The 27,963-nt window shown below is 42.9% G+C and overlaps 2 protein-coding genes across 2 annotated transcripts; one reads left to right on the forward strand and one right to left on the reverse strand.

Annotated features, from left to right (window-relative positions):
• Window positions 1–623: 623 nt before the first annotated feature.
• Window positions 624–12,784, forward strand: stmn4 (stathmin-like 4). The gene is made up of 6 exons (XM_079350508.1): window positions 624–723; window positions 7,080–7,142; window positions 7,425–7,520; window positions 7,744–7,949; window positions 9,886–10,077; window positions 11,303–12,784. The coding sequence occupies exons 2-6, from the start codon at window positions 7,130–7,132 to the stop codon at window positions 11,360–11,362; spliced, it is 567 nt and encodes a 188-aa protein (XP_079206634.1). The 5' UTR covers window positions 624–723; window positions 7,080–7,129; the 3' UTR covers window positions 11,363–12,784.
• A 423-nt stretch (window positions 12,785–13,207) lies between these two features.
• Window positions 13,208–26,792, reverse strand: il17a/f3 (interleukin 17a/f3). Its single transcript, XM_079344487.1, has 4 exons — window positions 26,766–26,792; window positions 26,353–26,552; window positions 26,104–26,247; window positions 13,208–13,661 (listed from the first exon to the last, which is right to left on the reverse strand). The coding sequence occupies exons 1-4, from the start codon at window positions 26,772–26,774 to the stop codon at window positions 13,520–13,522; spliced, it is 495 nt and encodes a 164-aa protein (XP_079200613.1). The 5' UTR covers window positions 26,775–26,792; the 3' UTR covers window positions 13,208–13,519.
• Between the last annotated feature and the right edge of the window lie 1,171 nt (window positions 26,793–27,963).

Consider the following 27,963-nt stretch of genomic DNA (forward strand, 5'->3'; position numbering starts at 1 on the left):
AGTCCCGCAAAGATCAGAAGTGAGAAAGCTAAATCGTCTGCCTGTATGTTAATAAAGAAGGTTGCAAACTTGGTTGTAACTTAATATCTATGTTGTGGTAAAAATCCACAGCTTGTCTGTCCTATGTAGCGTGTCCTTACAGTAGCTTTGTTTGAAACAATGAACTGAATGTTCTTCACACTGTGAAGGGTTTTTATACTGGTTCTCGTATTTACAGTTAGAACATAAATAATTTAGAGTACTGCATGCTTCTTAGCTCGGCACCCCGCTGAGAAAACCGGCTCCACACACACACTCACCAGCAGACACACACACAACACACACAATCACTCACATACACAGACAACCAATCTTCACCAATTTCTCCCACTACTTCAGTCAACTCTTCTCCATGTACAACTCACACACGCACACACACACACACACACACACACACACACACTTTCACGCACTCCTGCACCGCATACTGAAACATCTACCACCCATCCTGCAGTACCACACAAAGAGCTGACAGCCCTCCCCCGATCCTTCCTCTCTTCTCTCATTGGCTGGGGGACCTGGATGCTGGCAGTGTCTGAGACCAATAAGACGTCTCCATGGTGATGTCATGGAGGCTGCACTGATGCTGTTGCTGATGCTGTTGCCCGGCGCCTTGTATCCGTGCAGCCAGACAGAGGTAACCGGTCCAACCATCAGCAGCAGAGAAGACAGGGAGAGAGGGGGGTAAGTAGCATCCCAAAACACACAGCTGCACATATGTTGGTTTTACTCGTGTCACTCTTGGTTCAGTTTTTTTAGCTTACATAAATCAGAATTGGTAGGAGAGTGAGCAGATTGGTGGAGTGTAATGGGGCGAGGGGGAGGATGATGGTGCAGTAGTTCCGAATGGCAAGAGAAGGAGGTAGAAGGAGCGAGGGAGAGGACTCAGTGTACCCACAAACCGTATGGCGTGTAACCTGTGTCATTTATTATTGATCCTCCATATGAGCAGATGCAGCTTTGTGTCTGCTTTTGGAAGGAGAGTGAGAGAGAGAGCTAGGAAAACATGGGAGTGTTGTCATGTTTGTGGGTTAAAATGTGTGTGTGTGTGTGTGTTGTGTGTATGAGAAGAGAGAAAATGTAAAATGACTGTTAAGAATAGTCGGATTTGCTTTGTATTTCTGAAGTGGCGTCTATTTTTACCTTAAGCTTCATAGTCCACAATATTAATGTGGTGGTATATTGCTGTCTGTGTGCATCTATTAGGTTTAAAGAAAGTATGCAGCCCTTAACATGACAAATCTCTGTAAAACTGAAAAACTACCAAACGGAGTCAAAATGGCTCATGGTTTGTCAGATTTGGCTGTAATCGGAATAATTTGACCCCTTTCCTCAGATATAAACATCATGCTGGAAAACATTTAGTGTTGTTGTTGTTAAACACTGGATCATTGCACTGATAATATTAAAATAAAAACACAGATGTCAACATAACTCTATATTCACGTGAATGTAAAAATTCTGTTTATTATTCATGCAAGATAAACACCTATGAGCAAAGTACATCTACTACAGTTTCCATGGTAACAGATACTTTTTCTACTTTTTCTGACTTTTTTAAAACACTTTTGGTATCAGATTGAAGTTACAGACACAGATACACTGAGTGTACATTAAAGCAAAGTGACAACTCTGGATTGGAATTGGAAAATCTTTATTGTTCCCGAGGGGCAATTTGGTTTGCAACAGAGATCTAAACAGGCAGTTTACATCATAGAAACAGCACACAGATCATCATGATGGATGTGACTAAGATAAGAGACACAAAGACCAACAGTACACAACAAATGTGTGACCTTACTTCACTGTTTTGCATCAAATATATGTGGAATTAAGACTGTTATAGTTTTCCAGTTCTGATGCCTCATGTCTCTGTTTTCTAGTTGTATTATTAATGTTAAAATATAAGAATATATTGTCCTCAATTATGAACATTTTCTTTTTGTTTGATGATAAAAGTTAAAAACTTGTTTGGCCTTTAGTATTTTTTTTTTTCGCATGGCATCATTTAATAAACTACTGAGTGTGAAAAACATTTAAACGTTTTCTTAAACAGTATTTTGGTCAGTGAGCTGGACTGTACACAAGCACAGCTAAGACGAACGTCTCTGTTGTGTTACTGACATACATGCAGCTTTCGTTTCATTGTTGAATGTTTTTAGCAGGCTGTTCATGATGGCCCTCAAAACACATTTGGCAGATTTCGTAACCTTTGGACATAACAGCCAGCTGTGCCCGTGTTTTTCAAGTCTTCATCCTTAGCTAAGCTAACAGACTGCAGCATGTGTCTTCATATTTAGCATTTCGCTAAGGTCTCTTTAATTGCAGCTGTGCAATGTTGTATAAAACAAATCCAAATAACATAGATGCAAAACATGCAGAGATTAATAAAAATGACCCAGACTGGAGAAGCTGTAATTCATCATTGAAAGGGTTGAAAATGTCCTCTGTAATCAGCCTACTGGACCATTTCAAAATATGATGAAAACAGTTTCTGTTCCTTCCCAAACCATGATACCAAGCAAATAGTTAAACTAGAGTTAGTAGCAGGCTGTTCACGATGGCTTGTCATTTGTACGTTTGTACACTCTCCACTGTTTGACCCTTTACAGCGATGTGCCGTGGGATGCCTTCAGAAGTCTATAACCATGTCTTTAGGGTTTTTTCATGTTCTGTTCATCTAGAGGAAAGATTATCCAAACCATTTCTAAAAGTCCTGGATGACTGGGCCGTGACTGTTCTTGTTGCGTTGCAGCAGACAGACAATAACATCGCCTGCAGACTTTAAAATGGTTCTATCCTCTCTGCTACACCGCAGCACATTAGTGTCGATGATTAAACAAGAGAGGCGTTGGCACACATCCCTGTGGGGAGCTGCGGTGCAGGAGCAAACCTGATCAGAGGAGGATCCATTTTATGATTAAGAGCTACACTTCAACTCGATAATAAATGAAATCTTACATTTCAGAGGTTTTTTTCTTTTTCTGTAAGACTGAACGTTCAAACAGAGAATGATCATAAAAAAATCAATGCATTGTGTTTTTTTTATTTTTGTTTTTTTTACAAACCCAGCCATTTTTACCTGTTTTGTAAACCATTACTGTTTATTATCCCAAAGTAAGGTACCATAAAAGACGAAAATAACCTTCATTAGCCTTGGACTGCGATATGGGACTATCAGTGCAAACATATAACTAAATTGTATCATAAAAGTTCACTGTGACATGACTCCCAGCAGATTCATAATCAACATGATCCAAATGTTCCTCCACAAACCTCTCTCTCTCTCTCTCTCTCTCTCTCTCTCTCTCTCTCTCACACCCTCTCTGTATTGACACGTGAGTAATTGAGCTCCCTCTGCCTGCAGGAAGCAGGGCATTGATCTGCAATCTGGGTGGCTTCACGAGATGAGGAGCAGATGTGTGCGTGTTAAATTGTGTGCAAACTGTGAAACTGAGCCACATTATAACTGCTTAATGTGTGCACATGGTGTGTACTTTGAGGTGTCTGTGCATGTTTGTTGCATAGGGCTTACTTATATATATGGCTTATATACAGTCCAAGGATGTATGCTTGTGTGTGTATGCTCTGCAGAGTGAAGAGTGTGTGCTTTGCATAGTGATGATACATTCAGTCTCTGTGAAAACGGTTGTCTCCTCATTAGTACATTCACTCTCTTATGGGTTCACCTATCTTCAGGCACTTCACATTCTGAATGACAAAGTGTAAAATACAATCTGGACAGAAAGACAGTATATGAAGTACCCGAGGGTGGATGCTTGCTCCCTTTTTTATTCACATACACACCCAATCAAAAAAGTGTGTTCTTACAGCATGAATTAACAAAAAAACAAATAGATCTGTTTAGTCCAAGTCTCTCAGGCATACATTGTACAGGGTGAATTATTTTTTATACATCATCTGTATGATCTGTTAATTTGATGAAGGATAAGCATTATCCACAAGGTGCCTAGCTGGCCTGACTGACGGACAGGCGTAATGTATCTTTATATATCTTTTTTTTCAAGAGGTTTAAAACCCGCCTCAGCATCAGCCCTCAGCCTGTCGTCAGGTTGACTGAAAGTTAAGGCCTTGACAAATCAAGGAGGCTGTCAGCCACCAGTGAGCTCTGTTGCTACCCATCAGCGCCAATTGGCCTTTTTTTGCCCGAGTGAATCGGCGTTGGCAGTCGAACTGTTTATTCTATGGAAACTTTTTGACCATGCACCACCCATGCGCTACATGGGCTAGCAGCGCCCCAAAAATCTTGGTCATTATTAGATTTTTGTATTTATGTGTTTAATTTGAGCATCTTTACTAAATGTGGTTTAATAGGACATTACTTACTGTAACTTTTTCTTGCTAGAAAATCAAATAGGGTCAGTTCCTCCATGAGTCATATTTTAGTTTTGGGTTTTTTGTGTGATGGTGGCAGAGAATGCTAAGGATGCTAATCAATGACATGTTAATCAAGAAGCAGTAAAAGATTGTACCTCCCTTAAAAAGCAGACAATTGATTTTCATTCTTCTATAACACATTTAGCATACTTGTCTATCATCACATACTATTTTCTATATGTTGACAACATTTTATAAAAAAAAAAAAAATAGTATTTCAAGTATTATCATGCATTGGCCTAAATTTGGGGAGGGTGATAAAATGAAGAATGTATGACAATTAACACATAAATATAGCAGAAATAAAGTGTATTTTATATGTAAATGTTCTCTGAGTCATGACTGTTGACAATGAGTGAGAAGTGTGAGTCCCGCTGGCTGTGTTGTCGTCAGAAACGTGTTTACATCTGGTTTACATGGACGGGATAGCCTACTCCTCTCATGTGCGTACAAAAGCTGTTTTAGTCAAGAACTTAGAGGACACACTTACTACTTATTTTTACGTCACATTAGCATTCTTTTTAGATCAAGATTATTCTGTGTCAATTTACATGAAGCTAACAGCTAATTTAGTGTGCTAACATTAGCCTGCTAACACAACAATGCAGGCCTCAGGACATTTCATCTTGAGCCAAGCACAATTTGGTCTGCCGCTTGTCCTAAACTCCTCCACGCAAACTCCAGTGCAGGGGGGTTGGAGGCGTGTCGTTTTAGGAGAGTGGAGGCTTCAGCATGGCTGAACAGAAGTTTTGGTTTAATGCTGGTGCTCAAGGGCGACATCAACTGGATCAAAAAAGTTGCACATTCTGTATTTGCTGGTGTTTATTCTTGTGTGACTGTCACATCTGATTTATAGGCTGGATGAAGGCTGGTTGTTAGTAAGTTTGGGGATTCTGGCAGATGCGTTACAGATGTTATTAGAATTCAAAAGGTTCACATCAGGAACTTATGTTCTCCTTTTTGTAAGAGTTCATTTTATCTTACATATCTCTAAAGCCTGTTTTCTTCAAACCCCTGATTCTTGTGTGTGCTTCCTCGATGAAAGCGTTCATGACACTGAATCCCAGAATTAAAGCAAAACTTAATTAGTGTGTGCGCTGAGCTGTGAAAAGGTCAACGAACTGTGTTAGACCGCTCCTAGATCCTCACCAAAGAAGATTATCCAATTAGCTGACAACAGCTTTTCAAGGATTATACTCCTTCGGGTAATAGTTGTTAGGATTCTATCTGAGCAGCAATGATGCAGAAAGTTTGGTCCATTTTGATCTTTTAATAAAGTTGATTCATAATTTAGTGCAGCGGTTAACCTTTTGATTGCACTTAACAGAATAAAAGAATATGGTTTGAGGTTAAACACTTTTACTCTGTCTTTTGATACAGTATCTGTATTATCTCGCCTGCTTGATTTAAAGATTCTGAACGTGTTAATCTCATCAGAGTCCATCAGATGGACATCAATTCAGTGTTGATGAGGCCATCTGAGAGGCAGGAAACAGGCCAACAGTGAAAGCAGGTGGTGAAAGGTCTGGTGAGACGGTTTGCTCTCAGACAGTCCTCTCTGTAAAAATGAAGACTTGTAAAATCTCTATTTAGATTACCTCAAAATCTTTAATGAGGAGGTACCTCTGGATTAACTGTTCCTGCACAGTAAACAGTTATTGTTGTTATTGAAAGTCATTAAAAAAAACACCATCAACACACACATGCTTTCCTTTAATCACATACAAGAACTCTTGTACCAGAGAGTCATACTCCATGCTTAACTTGATGGACTACTTGTTTATCATATAAGTTAATGAGTTTTACATAAATAAACTATTACATCAAAAGTAAGTGGAACTGTTGCAAAAATAAAATGGTTACAAGATAATATTGATCATTAACGGAGGGGTTGGGGGGGGGGGGGGTAAGATTTATTTTGGGGCTTTTTTGTGCCTTTATTGAAGAGATAGGATGGTGGATAGAGTGAGAGAGAGAACGAGCTGGGAACGACATGCAGGAGAGGAGTCACAGGACGGATTCAAACCAAGGATGTCTGCTTGAGAGACTACAGCTTCATTTACATGGGGCGCTGCACATTTACCACTGAGCTACCCGTGTTCCTGGAAAGTTTACATTTGAAACGAGAATGCTGAATTGACTTGAGCTTGAACAGAGCTTTTCTACACTTTAGATTAAAGCGCTTTAGCTTCTGCTGGTGGCAGAAGTTTCGATGTAAAGGGCCCATCAGTATTAACTAATGCAGCCCAAGGACACATCGACGTGGCTGCAGGAGCTGGGGATTGAACCTGCTCAACTCACGCATGTTATTATGTTTGTTATGATGTCTGATTATAGGTTTTTTTTCTGTCTCATAAAACTCACCGCTCTGATTGTATCCTCCCCTTGAAGTATTCAACTCTGATCTATTTCTATCCTGGCAAGAATTTACCCTCTGTTTCGTCCGCATTTAGTCCTTGTCTGCAGTGCTGTTCTCTCATTGGTTGAAATAATCCTTAATGGGAGGTGCTAACACAATTATTCTGCAGCTTGCAGTGTTCGTTTTTTCCCCCCCTCAGTCACCTTCTTACATTCACGATGTGACCTTTGAAGCTGCCTTATTTAATTCGTCCCCTTTGTGTCTGCATGTCTTCCTCTGACAGATTGAGAAGGATCTTCAGCTTCCCTGGAGAGTTACATACGCAGTGAGAAGATGACTCTAGCAGGTAAATGCAGCCTCAGCAGAAGTCACACACCTCACTGCTCCTCTTTACCTTCCCTGTATGTACTGTCAACGATGCATTGAATAAAAATGAATGAGTGCAATCTTATTACCTGAAGCGTGTACCTCAACATTACTGTGAAGTTTTAAAATAACACGACGACAATGACGAGTCAATGCCAGCGAAATGAAAAATTATTACATCATCAGACCTGAAAGGCTTGCTCATCATTTAGAGTCACCACAATGTCACACTTAACAAGCGTGTGTGTTTGTGCGTCCTCAGCCTACAAAGAGAAGGTCAAAGAGCTCCCCCTGGTGTCTCTGTTCTGCGCCTGCCTAAACCCACAGACTGCAGAAAAAACAACGTACAAGGCTGAAGGTGAGATGAAATCACTCTTGCACATCTCAACAGTCTGACACAGGCTACAGTAACACAATCAACAAAGTAACTTAACATAATAATAATAACATTATACTTTAAAGTAATAAAACTCAAACCATACAACCAAAATGTGATGTCTTCTGAGATACGTTGTGCTTTTTTCATATAAAAGTGTAAAGTTAATGTACAATCTCCATAAAAACATGAACCAACATCACAGATGCAGTGGACCTGGGCTGGTGCGTCATCAAAGATGTGGAGGTGATTGAGATAAACAAACGGGCTTCGGGCCAGGCCTTTGAGGTCATCCTTAAGCCCCCCTCCTTTGACGGCGTGCCAGAGCTTAATACTTCTATGCCACAGCGCCGTGACCCGTCCCTGGAGGAGATCCAGAAGAAGCTGGAGGCTGCGGAGGAAAGGCGGAAGGTGCGTAGAGCTGAGACGTAGTTTAGATTTTGCAATCAATACACAACGCAAAAGAAAGCTAAGTGGACCCTCAGTGTAACCCTAGCCCTCAGGTATTTGTGGCTCATTCAGGCTTTGTCAACATCTGACAACACGCATTGTGGTAACCGTGATTTATCAATGCAGTGGGGGAATAGGTGGAAATGGATAAAAGGGAAAAAAGAGGGAGGGAATGGACTGGAGTTGATGGAAAGGAAGGGAGGAAACCCAAGCATAGGGAGGGAGGGGAAGATGAAAAGAGGAACTTGAAAGTACAGGGGCAATCATGCAAGGACACGCTGACAATGGTTCATATTCATCAAGCTAAGAGAAGCATGGAGAGAGGAGGAGGAAGTCAGAGGGGAAAGGTGAGAACAGAAAATGTGCCCCTCCAATCAAACGTTCAGCCATTAGAAAACATCTGTTTCCAAAAACAATCATTTGTTTTAATTTCATTAAAGGCACATTAATCATATTCTCACAGTCAGGAACAAGAAACACTCATTTCAGACAAACTTACATTTTTAAACAAGAATGTTTTTTTTGTCTTTGTAACACAGCAGTTTCATGTGGATAAACAGGGTTAAGTTGAGGGAAAATGCTGATTTTGCCCCAAATCATCTCCATCATATAGAAACCTTTTTTACAATTTAAACAATAATAACTGTATATTATTTTAAAATTTAATGCTCAGCATTACCTTTCAAGCAACTAAAACACGTTTTATTTGTTGTTGCTTCAGTAAAATGTGGCCTGTTTCAAAAATATAAAACCCCGCTTCTTAAAAGGGGGGGGGGGGGGGGGGATGCCAGCAAAGAAAGAAGAAAAAGAAAAGGATAGAGCTGCCTCGGATATTTCACCCCAACAAGAACTTGTTATATTCTAATAAACTTATTCCAGTCCGCTCCAAATGGGAGCCAGATGGATCTTACAGTATTGATCGAATGTGCATAATGTTGGAGGGTCAATTCACTGAGCCTTCCAGGGGCCTTGTGAACTGGTCCTGGTTGCAATAGTGTATATCAAAGCTAAATTCCCTGCCATGTGTCTTACTTTCAGTCACCTCTACAAGTCAGAGGTTTGTGCCTACAATAGTCAGGATTTACATTCTTACAATCCAAAACTGATAACAGTCTTTTTTTGCTTTTATTTGTCTCCAGAAAACAAACAGATAAACAACACTAAGCAGTAGTACACGTTTAATACGTTATTAAGTGTTCAGCTGTTTATGAATGAAACTTAGATTACGTCCATCCTAACAGTAAAGTTGTGTTATGCGTCATAGGATAATTGTTTTGTTTACTGATGGAAAAACACAAAAGTGCATTAAATGATAATAAGCTGAACAGAGGTCAGCAGAATTTTATATACATGACTTCTAAATGGTGCATGTGTGTTGTGTTGGATACATCCGAAATAAGGTTTTCAAGAGAACGTGACTATGTTGTTATCTGGTTTTAGCTCTTGTAAATGTGCATTTGTATTATTTGTTAACCCTGAGACAGCAGATGGAGTCGATCTCATCTAAATCTGTTGAAAAACATCTCAGAGCTTAATGTATCATTTGTATGTTCCCTGACAAACGACAGAATAACCTAAACTAAACAAGTAAACAAAGACATGGTGTCCTCTATGCCTTTAAAAGAAAGGGCACCAGGGTTTCCTTTCATGCAAACTTACATTGAACCTGTAATACAGTCTTTGCAAAACAACTTCTGAGGCATGTCACACATCCATTAAGAGCACTTCAGAGGACCCAGCTAAGAACACAAGACCATTACCCTCACCTTAAACAAGACCCTCTGTTAATGGAGCATGTAAGATGTTCCCTAATGCCTTTTCAGCCTCTTGCAGTGCCCAAGAGCTTAAAGACGCCTGTTGAGTTCTTCATCATTAATTGCTCTCTGTCTCCCTCTAGTGCCAGGAGGCTGAGCTGCTGAAGCACCTGGCCGAGAAGAGGGAGCATGAGCGAGAGGTGATCCAGAAGGCGTTTGAGGAGAACAACAACTTCATCAAGAACGCCAAGGAAAAGCTTGAGCAGAAGATGGAGGCCAACAAGGAGAACAGGGAGGCTCTGCTCGCCGCCATGCTGGAGAGGCTGCAGGAGAAGGTACTTTCCGTTTCCTATAATCAAATCTGGCTTTGATGGTTGTGTTTCCTGAATAATAGATAAAGTCCCTTCTGCTACTTCAAAAACAACATTTAGTCATTTCTGGGTCAAAAACGAATATTTCCCTTTTTTTTAAATACACTAGCACTGGTATTTAGGTACAAGATATTTAGGGATGCTTTTAGTGTGACAGTTGGAGTTTACTGTTGGTTAACCCCTCAAAGCTCAGATCCAGATATCTAGATTTTTCTGGATATACCTGAAATGTAAAGGAAGTATACACTGTATATACTGTATACTCTGTAACTTTATGGGTTAAACAGACACGTAACATTGTAAATCTCAGTTTTGAGTGTTGGGGAGGATATATTGAACTTATGAGAGCACACGGCTGTGGCTCAGTGTTCGTCTGTTGTCTGTCGTGGGTTCGATCCTCAGCTTCTGCAGCTACATGTCTAGTGTGTCCTTGTCGCTCCCAATGCTTCAGCGGCGTGAAGGTTGTATGAATGGATTATTTACTGATAGACACTTTACATAGCAGCCTCTGCCATCAGTGTGAATGTGTAGATATGACCTGTGGTGTAAAAGTGCTTTAAGTCATCAGAAGATTATAAAAGCAGCTTAAGTCTATATTTACAATTTTGATTATTTTGTTTAAAGTTATAAAGGTAAGCTAGGCTAATTACCTCATCTGTACAGATTTAGCAAATGAAAAAGAGAGATGGACAAATCTTATTATCAACCTAAACTGAACTTTTCTTTTTCATGTTTGTCATGCTTTGGAAACGAAAAGCTAATCCACATTGGAGCTAATTTACATTAGATGATGGAGCCTTTGTTTAGTTTTGGTGAGAAGACAGGAAAAAGTCAGACTCCATCCGCATCTCCTAAGATGCCATTGAATAGGTTTTAACATATTTGTATATTCAGGAACCATAAACAGATGTGTTATTATACAGAGAAAATGTCTTACTTTTTCTTTACAAGCACTTGTTTTAATCCGAATGAGGCACGTATTTCTATTTTTACATCGTTCACTAACTTAACAAGGATTAGATCATTTTAAATAAAAAAGACTCTCTGTATCACTCTCCTGTTCAAACCTCAACAAACACAGGTCACAGAAATAAGTCTTTGTTCCCCCAGCTTCACCTGTTTGAATGCTAATATATCCATAATTAACTAATGGGTCTGTTGTTGCCATGTCTTTGTGTTCGTCTGGCAGGACAAGCACGCAGAAGAAGTGAGGAAGAACAAGGAGATGAAGGAGGAAGCCTGCCGATAGATGAGATGAGCTGGAGAAGACAAAAGAGAACGAGGTGGACTGGGGACTTTCAAAGATGGTAAAAAAATAAATAAAAATCAAAGCAGTGCAGGAAAGAAAAAAAAGAGAACTCAATAACTGGAGAGAAAGGCAAATTTTCACATTAAATGTTATCGTTCTGAACAAGCTGTACAAAGTTAAGCCAAATCTTGATGTTGAAAAAACGAGAAGTGTTGAAAAAAAATCTCTTCTTTTTTTTCTTAAGGAAATGTAGTGTGGTGGTGTTGAAGGGGAGGGGGATAGTGATTGTCTGGTGAGGAGTGAAACCTCCGTCCTGGATGAGGTAAATGTTAAATCATAGCTCTCTGGTTACAATAATTCTTTCAGACAGGAAGCAGGAAACTAAAACGGTTTGTGATCGGCATAAAGTGCTCTCTTTCAATTGGTTGCATCAAAAATTGTCACTGATTGCAGCAGCAGCACAGCTATTTACACTCTTCCCTCCAGTGTTACCATGACTACGGAGGTGGGTGTTATTTACATAAGTTACCTTGATGCACAGATTTAATTTACGGGCTCATTTCCTTTCAAATCAATTCAAAACACTCAGGCTTCTTTTTACAGGATATCAGCCAGGCATATAAACAGAACAGAGCATACAGACTTCTGTTGTTTTCTACCAAATAGAAAGGTTTCCCCCTGGCCCACCACTCTCATGCTGATTCGTCTCTGCACAGTTTACGGGTGTTCAGGATAGTCTGCGTGAATCTCTCTGTAGGGTTTATGGATATAAAAAAGGAGCATCAGGTTTACTGTCTGTTTGTTTTTACGGAGCTCTAGGGAAGTAAAAGAAACGGGGGGGGGGGGGGGGGGGTGGGGACACTTCAAAAGGCAGGACGCTTTCCTGTATTCTGCCATCAGGCTCTTAGTGAAACTTAAACTAGTACCGGTAGTGTAGTTGTAGATCAGTGACATGCATTTGAGACTCTTAGATTTAGAGCACTGTTTGCACTCTTTTTTTATTAAGCACAAATCAGAAGCACACATGCATATACATGAAGGCAGGCTCATATATATATACACACGGACTAAACAACCATAACATCACAAGGAAAGTACAGGACATATTTGGCTTTGAATGTTCGACTTTTGGGGGTTTCTAGCCAACCAGCGGTCTGCCTTTGTGTTGGCATGTGTCACACAAGTATCAGTTTATGGTTTGAGAGGGGAGTGAAACCAATAGGAGTAAAGAAGAAGGTGAAATTTGCTCGAGTTGTTGAGTCATACTGACTTGATTGAAACGTCTAAAATGTTTGCACTGTCACTGGGAGGTCGTAACGTGGGATTTGTACTTGCTGTAATTGTGTGTTGCTGTATATCCTAAAAGGCTGGATTGATTGTAATTATTTGGCATGGTCAGTAAAAACTGCTTGACTGAATAAACATGTTGTCCTTTTTCTTTCTGTTTCTCTTCGATTGAAAGTAAATTATTGAGCAGGCCTTCCTTATACTTGTCTAGTTACATGTTTGAGGGTTCTCCTGACACTGAGCTCAGTTACACATCACCTTTGCAGACTCCTTGGCCTCTCAGGTTCATGCTCTGTCAGATTTTTTTCTGAAACTATTCAGTCACATAAGCTATAAATACACCATCACATAGAAGTAGAAATACTCTATAGATCACCTGAGGGAAAATTACATTTTACACATGCTACCAATAGGCTGACATACATGCACAAACAGGGTTCTATGGACATGCACCAACACAGCCTGTGCTCTGAGCTGGGGGGGTTTGGGAGGTTCACTGATTTGTAAAAGGGCACCTTGACCGTTCTCAGAAAGTGAACTGGCATCTTTCCAGTGACCCTCCGGTTCACCCCAAAACACACATCTGATTGAACAAAACCTTTAATGAATCTTTTTGATATTGTTTACAATGAAACGTGATTTGTATAATAAATGTGAAACCATCAAACATTATAGGGATTAAAAAACTAAATCTCACATCATGCAGGCCTTTTATATGTTTTTTTTTACTGCTTAGCATCAATCCAGCTAGGCTACAAGCTACTAAATCGTAACAGTTTAAAAGTCATTAAGCACACAGGAGTCTGTGATTCAGTCATTATATGGCATCATACAGATTAAATATGGACAAAAATAAAGTTGGCTTTAAGTCTAGCTCACAGAAGACTCCTGTTGTAACACATTGGGCCTCACGCAGGTGCAGCCGACTGCGACGACCTCTGTCCCCAGTCTGAAGCTGTACCTCTTCATCCTATTCTTCCCTCTTTTCTTGTTGGGCCACTGCCTTTGGACTCTGGAGTGAGATGAAAGGATAAGTACATGTTGATTATACACACCTTGTAAAAACGGTCTGTCATAATTAGTGTTAGTTTAGAATCTCTCATTTCTGAGCGCACCTGAATGCATCCCCTATTGTCCGAGCCCCCCTGAAAGCAGCATGCTCATCGCGCATCTACTGATTAACGCTGGGAGAGAGACATGCCCGGACAAGTTTTGGAGTTCGTCTGAAGGGATGTACGTTTTCTTGCGGACTTTTTATTGATGTGTGCGTCCATGAGAGAAGTGAGTTGATTGTTGATTAGTCCTTTATTGTTAATGGTAATATGACTGTTCAGTTTCAAAGTGCTTGCAGTTACTAAGTCTAAATGTATGCTAATTTCTAGCCGAATAACAACAGTAGTGTGTACAGCCTAGCTTGTTTAAATGAACGACTGTATTGAATGCTATGTTGTTATTCTTAATAGTTATAAGTGTGAGTTATAGTAACAAGTATTCTACAATTTCTGTAGTTAATATTGCTAATGGTCTTTATTTCTCTTCTTGTTGTAGAACCACACACACACAAACACATACGCAGACAGACACACACTCCCATACAACTATACCAACGAAAAGAGATAAGTTCAGCAGGCAATGGAAAGGCCTCCTTGTATTCCCTGTAATGCACCTCTGAACTTTATATAAACAGATTGAACCGGATACTGGATTCTCTACTCTTCTTTTTCTCACTCACACTCTGCATTGAAAATAGTGTCCTTACCCGACACCCTGAGGTGATTGCTGCCACCCTTTTTTGGATCCTTTATTACCTCTCATACAATTTTTGGTCCTTCGAGCCGGAGCCCAAGCAACCACTTCAGCCAAAGATGTTCAGGTCATATGAGAAAGAGTACGAAAGTGATGAAAATCGTCCACGAAGACACAGCCACCTGCCATCACATCTCCAAGATTACGAGGTTGGTTACCCTGTTAGGCAACCCCTACGTGTTGATGAGCAGGCCGGAACGGCTCCGTCTGCTGATGTTCTAAGCTCTATTCGTAGCATGAGGGAGGAAAATGATCAACTGCGAAAGGATGTTCAATGCCTAACAGAAATAATCTATAGCTCCCCTGTACTGGCTCCACAACCTAACACGTCCAGGCCTAGTCATCGTAAGGATGAGACAACATCCACACCAGCACCCACAAGTAAGCTGACGCCATCAAGTGGTCAACAGGACCCACGTCAACATGAAAGTGCACTGCAGGTAATGAGTGATGAGTGTCCAACCTTACAACGCAGCCAACGTGACCTGGTGGATCTCAGTGACAGTCTAAAGGCAGCTGGATTACACAGTCAGCAAGGAATTCACCAGCATTCATCAGGTGAGTCCTCTCCAAGTAGCCACGACATCCCTCTACTAGAAACAGTGGAAAGAGAGCCTCCTCCACCTCTGTACCCAAATGTAGAAGAAAAGTCGCTGTTGCATCATCACAAAGATGTTAATGACTGCCCCCAACCGGGAACCGTCAATTGTCATCCGGTTAGCAAACACCGCCTCCCTCAAGGAGCTAGTTCCAGCCAGCTTGAGGACAATGAGGATCCCAGAACAGGTGAACCCTTTCGTCGCAAAGACAATTACAACCTTCGTGGTGATAGATACAATCCTAAGTATGGAGCTTCCTTCAGTCAACCTGGCGATGGCTACTTCGCTCCATATGTTTCTTCCCACCAGAGACATGATAACAGGGAACGCCCTATAAATCGTAGCTATGGTGAAAGTTACAGTCAGCCCTCTGCTTATCATCAACCGCCTTTCATGACAGCCGATCATGAAGATCGCTTCTATGTGCAAGATAGCAGGCAGTATCCTTCGAATCGCAGAAGTTTTCCTGAAGATCGCTATTTGCCTTATGCTGATTGGAACCAACGTAATGTCAGACAACATCCAGATGATCTTCGCCGCTTCACGTATGTTACGACCCGCTCGTTTAGGTCCTAACAAACAGTGGAGAACCACACAGCCAACTTGCTTTTAAGTGACATTTATTTTACAATCACCCCAAAACACAAGTAGCAGGTTGTTGATCTTGGTGGTCCACCGATGAGAGAGAGAGAGAAAGCCTTGGCAGCCTGGCTTATATGCCCTCCCACTCAGCTGTACTTCATCTGCAATCAACAGTAGGTGCTGGTCTCCAAACAACCAGCCGGCATGTTACCTCCAACCACCAGATGACGCCAACAAACTGAAACACAAACCAAAAACAGTACCAAGCAAAAACAGGGGCCGTCACACCTCCCCCCATAAAAAACGGAGACCCCTTGTGGGTCAACGTAATAATCAAGTTACTTCATTCACGTCTTGGCGGAAACGGCCCAGTGCAAAGTAGGTCAGAATTCCCCATGTTGCGATGGAGAAGAAAGAGAAGGCCCCTGTAGCACGTGTAGCATCCACTGGTACTCCTCCGATATCATGAGTTTTCCCCCACTGACTGGTCAACAGGCAGAAACACACAAACCACAGGAAGGTCCACGCCCCTGAGAATCCCAGGTCGGCCATGACAGCGTACTTCCTCTCCTGTGCATTGGTCCTGTAGGGCACACAAACATCCAACACCAGGAAGCCGACACACGCCAGGAAGGCAATGACCCCGATACCAATAGCGTAGTGACATGCCGAGTCGTTCTGGACAAACTTGTTGACGTTGAAGCCTCCTCCAGCGAGCGAAACCCCGTATGCTGTTGCACCGGCCATCTCCTCCATGTCTTTCCCGTGCAGTGTATCCATCGAGGCTCCCTGTGTGCCTTTCAAAGACCTGACTGACTGGACAGCCTCTCTGCTCAGTTTAACTTCACTTGAACTACGTTTTACCTCTACAGAGACACGATAAAAATGCTGTTTAATAGTTTTAACATCACCAACATCTATGTCATGCTGCACAAAGGTGGTACGCGACGGAGTGTCTGAAAAAAGAGAGAGATGAGAATTAATCAATTTAATTACATCCTTAGATTGTTCCTCTGACAATTCCATCAGCAGATCCCCCAAGTCCTTCAAAAAGGCTGAGATGCTCAGTTTTCCTGTAACAACTTGCTCTGACTGAACCGCAAAGTCCTCAGATGGACAAACAGGAAAAACAGTTGGATGTTGTCTAGCACACTCATCTGGACCTTGAGAGTACTCGGGTGATGCAGTCACTACGAGAGAAGGGGAATCGTCTTTCCACACTCTTGCCCCTGCCAGGTCATTACCCAATATAACATCCACACCCTCCATTGGCAATGAGTTCCGCACCCCCATGACCACCTCACCCTTAACTAGATCTGAAAAGAGGGTAAGACGATGCAATGGTACAAACAGTGGAACCAAACTAATTCCAAGAACTGGAGTCCTCTCACACGTGTCTGTGGCTGAAGAAAACGGCAACATGTGTTCCAAAATGAAACTCTGCGATGCTCCCGAATCCCTCAAAATATTTACAGACTTCCTCTCGCCATCATTCAGAGACACAAACCCCTTGGATATGAAAGGAGTATACAATTCATCCGTCCCCCTTGATGACAGTTTAGGAGATGTATCTGACACTCCCTGAGTCCGCACTGCTGAAATTGAAGCCACCATACCAACCGATTTCACATACACACTTGAATTGGCTGAATCCTGGTCTGACCTGGAAATTGGACACTCTCCTTTCCGGTGACCTTTATTTTTACATGAATGGCACACTTTTCCTGGATCAAATTTACCATCGGTACCCGGTACACTTCTTACAGTCGCCCATGAACCCCGATCAGCCCCGACAAATTTCCCTGGACTAAACCTCCCATAGTCCTTTGTACCTCTGCGCCAGTCTGGGGAAGTAGCATGAGTCAACACATACTCATCTGCTAGCACCGCAGCCGCTGAAGCTGTCTTAACTTTACTCTCATTAAGGTGTACCGCAATGTGATGTGGAACAGAGTTTTTAAATTGTTCCAATATAATAAGGTTACCCAAATCATCGAAATTATCCACCTCTGAGGCTGAGCACCAACGTGCAAAGTGAGCTGAAATTTCACGTGCAAACTCTACATGAGTCTGTCTATCACCTTTCTTCCAGCTTCTAAATCTTTGCCTATATGCCTCAGGAACTAATTCATAAGCTTTCAAAACTGCAGCTTTCACTTTACTATAATCAACAGAATCACCAGAACTGAGGGCAGCATATGCTTCCTGAGCTTTCCCTGTGAATACACATTGCAGCATTAGGGTTCTGTCCGCATCGGGCCAACTCCTTGTATCTGCAACTCTCTCAAACAACGAAAAGAATGTGTCCGGATCCTTCTCATTGAATTTAGGTAACAAGCGCAAATTACCAGAAACATCAAATCCAGCATTGCCAACAACACTCTGTCCCAACAAACCAGAGCCCAGGAGAGCTTCACTAGCTTTCCCCTCTCTTACCAACTCCAGCTTCAACTCTTCAAGCTTTAACCTTTCCCTCTCTAGAATCAACATCACCTCGGCCTCTTTATCTTTCTTTGCCTGCTCTGACTGCAACTTCAACTGCAACATTTCCCTTTCCCAGTTAGCCTTTTCTCTTTCTAACTGCATGTATTGATCAAAAGAAAACTTCCCAACAACTCCTGGAAACTGTATTTCAGAACCCTTACTCTCCTCAGGTTCCAAAATACCTCCTGCAACTGCCAACCCCTCAACAATGACCCTTAAGTCATCTTTCCTAGGAATAATCTCAGTCTTCCTCCAACCTAAATGCACAGCTAAATCAACAAAATCTGCCTTTGTAAATTGACACAATGTTCTCCGAGAAGGCCGCTCCAAAAACTCTGCCACCAAAGGATTTTTGTGTTTGGTAGACATATTGTACACAAAAGAGACACTTTTAACATTCAACCCTTGTAACTATTTAAAGAAAATCACCTTCGGTGCAACACACAATGCACAACCATAGAGAGGGCTGATTGAGAAAAAGGAGCATTCCCCCACCTGAACTGCCTACCCAAATCTTAATAACTCAACCCTAGAATCTTCGTATGCGTACTGGTGGTGGGTACTTATGTGCTTAAAGCCCGCTTGCAAAGGGGAAAACAAATTGTCTTCAGCCAATGCTACGGATAGCACCCCCAAGACAACTGCTTTAAGCCACACGGACAACATACAAAAATAAAAAAACCTGAAAAAAACAAACTCAACAGCCTCCTTGTGAGGACTGCTGCTACATCCTACGCAGGGGAAAAATACAAGCTCCCGAAAAATGTTTTCACAACCCTTCTACAGCCACACACTGCATGAGCACAAAACCAATCTCCAATAAGCAACCAGTTTAACAATGACTAAAACACACACAAGGGAAAACAGAATGTCACTTCTCCAGATTACTACAACGCAGCTAAACAATCAACATACTGACTTGTTTCCTCATTGGACGAGCCCCCATTTTGTTACGACCCGCTCGTTTAGGTCCTAACAAACAGTGGAGAACCACACAGCCAACTTGCTTTTAAGTGACATTTATTTTACAATCACCCCAAAACACAAGTAGCAGGTTGTTGATCTTGGTGGTCCACCGATGAGAGAGAGAGAGAAAGCCTTGGCAGCCTGGCTTATATGCCCTCCCACTCAGCTGTACTTCATCTGCAATCAACAGTAGGTGCTGGTCTCCAAACAACCAGCCGGCATGTTACCTCCAACCACCAGATGACGCCAACAAACTGAAACACAAACCAAAAACAGTACCAAGCAAAAACAGGGGCCGTCACAACGTATGATCAACGGACTCCTGCTGACACGTTCCATATTCCACCCCATGTTGGTAGACACCCTCAGGTAGACACTTACAGTGGCCCCAAGCCAACCATTCCTGATTTTGTGCATGATGACCCAAGAGAGTTTGCAAGGTTGAAACTTGCGTTGGACAACATCCTTCCGCCAGGTGCTTCAGAGCATTTCAAGTTCCAGATATTGAGAGATCACTTGAAGCTGGAAGATGCAGTGCTCATCGCTGATTCGTACAGCAACGGCAGGTACCCATATAGTGATACTATGAGAGCACTGACAGAGATGTTTGGTCAACCTCAACAACTAGCACTAAAGCGGATCTCCAATTTGATGGATGGACCCAACATCAAGAGTGGTGACATCAGATCCTTTAAGTCATTCGCTCTCCAAGTCCGTGCTCTAGTGGGCATGTTACATCAGTTGGGAGGCCAAGGACGGACAGAGTTACAGTGTGGCTCGCACGTGTCTCGTCTCTTGTCGAAGTTGCCACACGACCTTAGAGCCAACTTCCAGAGGTTTGTGAACCCCATTCGCACTCCTATTCCAACCCTTCTTGACTTAGATGAGTGGCTTGAATATGAAGTTCGTGTACAGGTGGATGGAAGCCAATATTGCAGCAACTTAGGTAAAGAGAAACAAGCTCCACGCAAAGATCGTCGTTTTGAGTTCAAGTCCCAGAAAGCCACTACTATTCTTCACGGTAGTGAGCACCAGGAGAGATCAGAGAAGGCTACCGCTCCATCAACCAGTGAGTCTAAACAGGAGAAACCAAAGAAGTACTGTCCTTTCTGCGATTCTGTGCAGCACTACTTGAACCAGTGCAGCAACTTCAAACTCCTGTCAAAAGAACAGAGGACAGAGTGGATTGAGACAAACAAGAGATGCTGGAGATGTGGTCGTGAACACCTAGCCGCAAAGTGTACCTTGAAGGCCAAGTGCAAACAGTGTGACAGAAGGCACCTTGAGGTGCTCCACGACGTCAATACCAGACAAACTACTGCAGCATCAGACAAGTCTAAACCGGCTACAGAAAGCTCCTGCCTGGTGAGTTCCATATCAGAGACACTGTACCTAGATCGTCCAACAAACAGTAGCCAGGTGCTACTCAAGTTGAGTCGTGTCATTCTGCAGAGCGGTAACAAGGCCCTTGAGACCTACGCTATACTAGATGATGGTTCTGAGCGCACCATACTTCTACATGAAGCTGCTAATCGCTTAGGTCTTCAAGGAGAAGCTGAAGACCTTGCACTCCGCACTGTTCGTCAAGAGGTTCGGACTGTCCGCGGAGCCACAGTATCCTTCTCTGTAGCATCCGCCTCGCAGCCTGGTCGTACATTCCAAATCTCCCGAGCTTTTACTGCTAAGGAACTTGGTCTAGCCAGCCATTCATACCCAGTTAAATCCCTGCAGTCAAGGTACAGTCACCTCAAAGATTTACCGCTTCCAACCATCAAAGATGCACAGCCATTGTTGCTCATTGGGTCTGACTACCCCCATCTGATCACTCCAGTAGAACCAGTAAGGTTAGGTCCTCCTGGTGGACCTGCAGCAGTTCATACAAGACTCGGATGGACTCTTCAAGGTCCATCAAGATTTCTTCGCCATCGTCTAACTCCACAACAGTGCCTGTTTACCTCCTGTGCTCCTCCGGAAACTGAGCTATTCAACCACGTGGAGAAACTCTGGCAACTAGATACATTGCCTTATCGGAGTGAGCGGCTCATCACCAGATCAAAACAGGACACAGAGGCAATCAAACAGCTTGAGGAGAAGACAACTAGAGTAGAAGTGGATAGCGTAAGGCGCTATGCTACTCCACTTCTGTGGAAAGAAAATCTACCTCTACTTCATGCACCAAAGGAGGCTGTCTTGAATCTGCTACGTGGAACGGAGAAAAGGCTAGCAAAGCAACCCGATAAAGCAGCCACCTACTCAAAGGAGGTTCACAAACTGCTTGATGCTGGCTACATTACACCCATTCCTCCAGCAAAGGCTAAAGAGAGCAGCTATTCGTGGTTCATACCACAACACATGGTACACCACAATGGGAAAGACAGGATAGTATTCAACTGCTCCTTCACATACAAGGGCCAGAATTTGAATGACCACCTCCTTCCTGGTCCCACACTGGGATCGAGCCTGCTAGGAGTTCTCTTACGGTTCAGGGAACATCCAGTCGCCATCAGCAGCGATATTAAAGGCATGTTCCACCAGGTTCGCCTGCTGGAAGAAGACAAACCATTCCTACGTTTCTTGTGGCGTGACATGCAGTTAGACAAAGAACCAACTGTCTACGAGTGGCAGGTGCTCCCCTTTGGGACAACATGCAGTCCGTGTTGTGCCACCTTTGCACTACAAACTCATGTCCAGCACCACACTGATCCAGGGGAAGATGCTCGTCTGTCTATAGATCGCTGCTTCTATGTTGACAACTGTTTACAGAGCCTGCCCTCTGCAATGCGAGCCAAGGAACTGGTGGACCGATTGCAATCAGTTCTCAAGGAAGGTGGATTCGAACTAAGACAGTGGGCTTGCAACGTTCCGTCTATCATAAGTCACCTTCCCAAAGAGCTGCGATCTGAGAGCAGTGAACTCTGGTTCACACAGGAAAAGGTGGACCCCCAAGAACGCACTCTCGGACTAGTGTGGCAGTGCAAGTCTGATACACTGCGCTACAAGCACCAACAGAGTGAAAGTCTAGAACCTACTATGCGTAACATATATCGGCTGCTTGCTCAACAGTATGACCCTCTTGGATTCATTGTTCCATACACCACAAGAGCCAAGATCATTGTGCAACGGCTCTGGGACAAGAAAAGGGGCTTGGATGATCCCCACCTCCCTGAAGACTTGCTCCAGGCCTGGCAAATGTGGGTAATGGAGCTTCCTCAACTGTCACTAATAACACTGCCAAGATGCTACACAGACCCCTACCTGGACTGTAGCAACAGCCATCGCAGTGTTCATGTTTTCTGTGACTCTTCTGAACGTGCATATGGCGCTGTGGCCTACCTTCGCACTGAGGAGAATGGAAAAGTCCATGTTGCCTTCATTGCTGCAAGATCAAGAGTTGCTCCCAAGAAACAACTCTCCATCCCCAGGCTTGAACTGTGTGGTGCACTTACAGGAGCTCAGTTAGCTTCAGTCCTGAAGAAGGAGCTAACGATTGTCATCTCTGAGATCGTGTACTGGACAGACTCGACCACAGTACTTAACTGGCTTCAGTCAGACTCCTGCCGGTATAAAGTATTTGTTGGAACAAGAGTGGCAGAAATTCAGGAGCTCTCTGACCCTGCTGCCTGGCGTTATGTTGACTCAGGAACCAATCCTGCTGACGATATAACAAGAGGAAAACAACTGTCTCAGCTGGTTGGAGATAATCGCTGGAGCACAGGTCCACCGTTTCTACAACTTCCTCCCAATCTCTGGCCGCAGGCACCTGTTGGAGAATCTACTGAAGAGGTTGAAGAGCTAAGGAAGACGGCATTCTGTGGTCTACTGACAGGAACTGCCAGTCCAACTTTACCAGATATCCAGCAATTCAGCACATATCAGGAACTCTTGGAAGCAACAACTAAATCTCTACACGGGGCGGCCGACAGCAGCTTTCATCCTACAGCTGATAACTTCCGGGAAGCAGAGCTGGCCCTCTTGAAACATGCTCAGATGGAGAGCTTCCCAGAAGAATTTGAATTGATCAGATCAGGGAGAGCTATCCCAAAAAGCAGCAAACTGCTTACTCTTTCGCCTGAGTATGACAAGTCCGCCGACCTGATCAGAGTAGGTGGCAGACTCCGCAGATGTGAAAACCTGAGTCCAGAGCAGCTGCACCCGGTACTTCTAGCTCCCTCTCACCCTGTCACAAAGCTGCTGATTCGGCACTTCGACAGGCAATTGAAGCACCCACCTCGACCTCTTGGCCAATATAGATGCAGATTCTTTCCTGATGTCTCTTCGACGCTTCATTGGTCGCAGAGGACGACCCTTTGAGCTCCTGTCAGATCAAGGCACTAACTTCAAGGGAGGCAGTAGGGAACTGCATGAAACCTTCAAGGCCATGGAACCTACCTTTCGAGACCAGCTGGCAGCAGAACAAATCCGGTTCCGTTTCAATCCCCCAAATGCTCCACACTTTGGCGGGTCTTGGGAACGAGAGGTTCGATCAGTGAAGACTGCCCTCCGCACCACGTTAGGCGCTCAACATGTAACAGAGGAGGTGTTAAGGACTGTTCTTATCGAAGTAGAGAGCATCCTCAACTCCAGGCCATTGGGCTATGTTTCAACAGATATAGCAGACCCAGATCCTGTCACACCAAACTCCTTGTTGATGGGGCGGCCAGACTCCTCCCTCCCACAAGTCGTCTACCCAGAAACTGAATTGCTCAGTCGCAAGAGATGGAGACACACTCAAGTCCTAGCTGATCATTTCTGGAGACACTACATACAGCACTTCCTGCCCACCTTACAAATGAGACAGAAGTGGAACACAGAAAAGGATGACATCACTGTTGGAACCATCGTCCTCATTATTGACCAACAGATCCCAAGAGCTCAATGGCAAGTTGGAACAGTAAAGACTGTTATTCCTGGGGCAGACGGCAAAGTGAGAACAGCAGTTGTCCAAGTAAAAGACCGAACCTACACCCGTCCTGTGGTACGCCTCATCCAATTACCTGCGCTACCCCAATAGGTGACGATTACATGACAGAACCTCCCCTAATGACAAATTTACTCAACAAATTTGGGGGCGGCTGTAAAAACGGTCTGTCATAATTAGTGTTAGTTTAGAATCTCTCATTTCTGAGCGCACCTGAATGCATCCCCTATTGTCCGAGCCCCCCTGAAAGCAGCATGCTCATCGCGCATCTACTGATTAATGCTGGGAGAGAGACATGCCCGGACAAGTTTTGGAGTTCGTCTGAAGGGATGTACGTTTTCTTGCGGACTTTTTATTGATGTGTGCGTCCATGAGAGAAGTGAGTTGATTGTTGCTTAGTCCTTTATTGTTAATGGTAATATGACTGTTCAGTTTCAAAGTGCTTGCAGTTACTAAGTCTAAATGTATGCTAATTTCTAGCCGAATAACAACAGTAGTGTGTACAGCCTAGCTTGTTTAAATGAACGACTGTATTGAATGCTATGTTGCTATTCTTAATAGTTATAAGTGTGAGTTATAGTAACAAGTATTCTACAATTTCTGTAGTTAATATTGCTAATGGTCTTTATTTCTCTTCTTGTTGTAGAACCACACACACACAAACACATACGCAGACAGACACACACTCCCATACAACTATACCAACGAAAAGAGATAAGTTCAGCAGGCAATGGAAAGGCCTCCTTGTATTCCCTGTAATGCACCTCTGAACTTTATATAAACAGATTGAACCGGATACTGGATTCTCTACTCTTCTTTTTCTCACTCACACCCTGCATTGAAAATAGTGTCCTTACCCGACACCCTGAGGTGATTGCTGCCACCCTTTTTTGGATCCTTTATTACCTCTCATACACACCTTGTTATTTTAAGATTTTAGCGTAACAAAAATGAAACAGGATAGCAGTTTATAATACAAGAAGAATAAGGGAATAAAAAAGTGATGACATTATTCTAATTTTATTGACGTGTTACCATTCGGGGAATACAACCTCAAGCCCCAAGTTTCCCTCTGTTGTCTTTTATATGCCTACTTCCATAATGCACATCAAAATCTGCTTTGACTAGAAAACAGCAAAGCCCTGTATTGGTTCTGTTAGATATTACCATTGACTGTATAAAAGATGGCAGCCATTTGTTTCTGTAGACGTGTTTTGAAGCTAAACGATGGCGGTTGCTACATTGGAAATTAAATCTTAACCTAACTTTTTTTTTATCAATTTAGAAACAAAGAGATGGAGATGAGTGGAAGCCTCAATCCTCTTAACAGTTACCTGGAAAACACACTCCCCTGTCAATCAGCTCAGCCCCGCTCATTATTAAGCAAACGTATGCATTACTTTTAGCCAAATGTTAATCAAAGCGGATGTGTACTAAAGAGGTTTTGCCTTGTCCAGTTTTAAGCAACAAAGAAATAAGTTTTATGTACTCAAAGCCTGCTGTGAAAATGGAACCTATGGAGTTTCCTTGTGTTAAACTAGTAGTGTATGTCTGCCTGTGAATCGCTCAGTGTGTGTGTGTGTGTGCGGTGGAGCAAGCAAGTGAGGAGAGAGAGAGCGGAAGTGAGTGTATGTGTAAGGTACGCTGTTGATGCCGGGGAGCGGTGCACAGAAACGGGGTATCTCTCAGAGCGATGTGTACAGTATGTGCAGTTTGAGCTTGATGTATAAAACATTTTATAAACCTACACCTCAAGAAACAAGCCAGACTCTCTGTGTCTGCTTGCTGCTGCTCGGTTAAATTAACAGGCATTATCCCTGAGGTTAAGAGCTACAATGAGACCTGAAGCACACCAATAGGTTTCCCTTTGCGCTCTGAACACGGTCAGAAAGCTGAAGCAGGAAAGGTTACCACCGAGCCTTTTGGAGCAAATATGGAACCACAGTTTTATACAGTTCTGCATTGTTTTTATTGTTCTCCTTTACTGGTAAACTAGTATCCTCCTCATTGCATTTCACTTTTATAGTAAGGAACACTGGATGCCACCCTACAGGAGCCCACTTTAAGTACAAATGCAGAAGACTGCAGCGGGCGCTCACCTGTGGAGGACCAGGATCTGGTGGAAGATAGGTTTAGCCATCAGGGCCGCATCCTCTCCATGCCCCTGCAGGCTCCGACAGCCAGAAGTCAGACACACAGCATGAGAGATCCGCGTCGGCAGACGAGATGCCTCGAATGAGTCACTGAGAAAAGTTCAACACTTAAAATTACAAAATTAACAAATACATTGTGTTTTATTGCACTCTGAAGAAGGCGCAAAGGAATTGTTGACATCATGGACCTCTCACCTATATCTCCATGGTGACAGAGACATGTTGGCAATAGTTGAGACTGAAGCACTGGTGATATGAGGCAGCGCTGATGGGTCCAGGACCAGTCTCACTGTCTTGCCTTTCAGTCTGGTTCTCTGTCTTAACTTCACTGACAGACTCTTCCTGGTAGCATTTAAGAGCACGGCCAAGCTCAGCACCAGCACAGCTCGAAACACCTTAACACAAGAAGACAAGCTAGTGCATGAGGCTCTCTTCTGATCTGCCATTTAAGTTATTGGACATTAAAACATGACTCAAACAGTCAAAAAAATAAACGTATATTTTCATAAAATGAATGCAGTTTATATAATAAAAACCTTCAAGCCCTCCTATACATCGTCTTCTTATCTATAAAACCTGTTACAGATAATCAGTGCAGCACAACTCACCAGCTGCATGATTGTGTCGTCTTCCTGCAGCACCTGTGTAGTGCTGCTCTGTCGTCTTGTTGTGTGTCTCTGTGTGTTTATATACAGGCCGAGCGTGTCGGTGTGTGCTGGCAAGATCTGCTCTCATTTCCGCTAAGACTGTGACTGATTTCAAAGATGCACACGTTGATTTGTAAAGAGATAACGTTTTGATTCTCAGGCAACTTTTACATCTGTGTGTGTGTGTGTGTGTGTGTGTGTGTGTGTGTGTAGGTGTGTGTATGAGTGTGTCATTGTCATGGAGTCTGTGAATACAGTATAAATCTATAGATACACTCACAGAAAAGAAACAGTCAAGTAGAAATAGCGACAGATCATACAGATCTTGAGTTCATCTCATTTTATAAACAATGTCGTATTAAAGGAACGTGTTATTTTACTCCCATCAATCCTCATTTTTTCCCGTGTGAAACGTGTGTTCTTCTTTTGAGACACGTTCGTCCGCCTATTGTGATGCTTCCTGTTGAAAGGTGTTAAAACATGATTTCCGTTGCACACCTTTTGTTCATGTTTCTGTGAAAACATTTCTGGAACTTTTAGTTGTTTGGTTAAAAAAAAAAAAAGAAAGGAAGGAGGTTCCCAGATTGTGGAGTGTGTCTAAACCAGACCCAGATGGGATTAAATCAGACCTAAACGTGGGGCCTATCAATGAGAGCAGAATGGTATCTTGTTCATAAAGCTTCTGTATTCACAGATCTGTTTTTTGTTTTTTTTAATTGACGTTATATTGTTTTGACATGCCTCCACTTGAACCTAATAACCCATTGTAACTACACCTACACACTTTCAGACCACACTTGCAATGTAGGCCAAGAAAATGCTGACGGGGGTTCTCATGATGAATCAGCAGACCTACAGTAAAACAAATCTTCTTGCCCGATGCGTCATATAGCCGAGGGGAGCTCGCAGGTTTTCAGTAGCTCGCCTATAGGTTGACCGTCTGTGTTATTTGTGTTATTTAGTGTAAAGTAGTAATGTTTTCTTGGACCTTGATGTGAAGTTAAGATTATTGATAAGCATTATCTTATTGTAACACGTGTACAAACGGTAGTTCAACTCAGCTGATGTTTGCCATGTTAATAAATGTGACGCAAGTCGCTCTGAGCCACTTTCATTTTTTCAAATAAGCTCTCAGATGAAGAAATGTTGGAGAGCCCTG

The sequence above is a fragment of the Symphodus melops genome (genome assembly GCF_947650265.1).
Source record: "Symphodus melops genome assembly, chromosome: 1".
Classification (NCBI taxonomy): domain Eukaryota; kingdom Metazoa; phylum Chordata; class Actinopteri; order Labriformes; family Labridae; genus Symphodus; species Symphodus melops.

Coding starts and splice junctions, on each gene's coding strand:
- stmn4 (XM_079350508.1), top strand. Junction 7,521..7,743: donor AACAACGTACAAGGCTGAAG/GTGAGATGAAAT, acceptor CCAACATCACAG/ATGCAGTGGACCTGGGCTGG. Junction 7,950..9,885: donor CTGCGGAGGAAAGGCGGAAG/GTGCGTAGAGCT, acceptor GTCTCCCTCTAG/TGCCAGGAGGCTGAGCTGCT.
- il17a/f3 (XM_079344487.1), bottom strand. Junction 26,248..26,352: donor CTGTCACCATGGAGATATAG/GTGAGAGGTCCA, acceptor AACTTTTCTCAG/TGACTCATTCGAGGCATCTC. Junction 13,662..26,103: donor CAGATCCTGGTCCTCCACAG/GTGAGCGCCCGC, acceptor ATCTCACTCCAG/AGTCCAAAGGCAGTGGCCCA.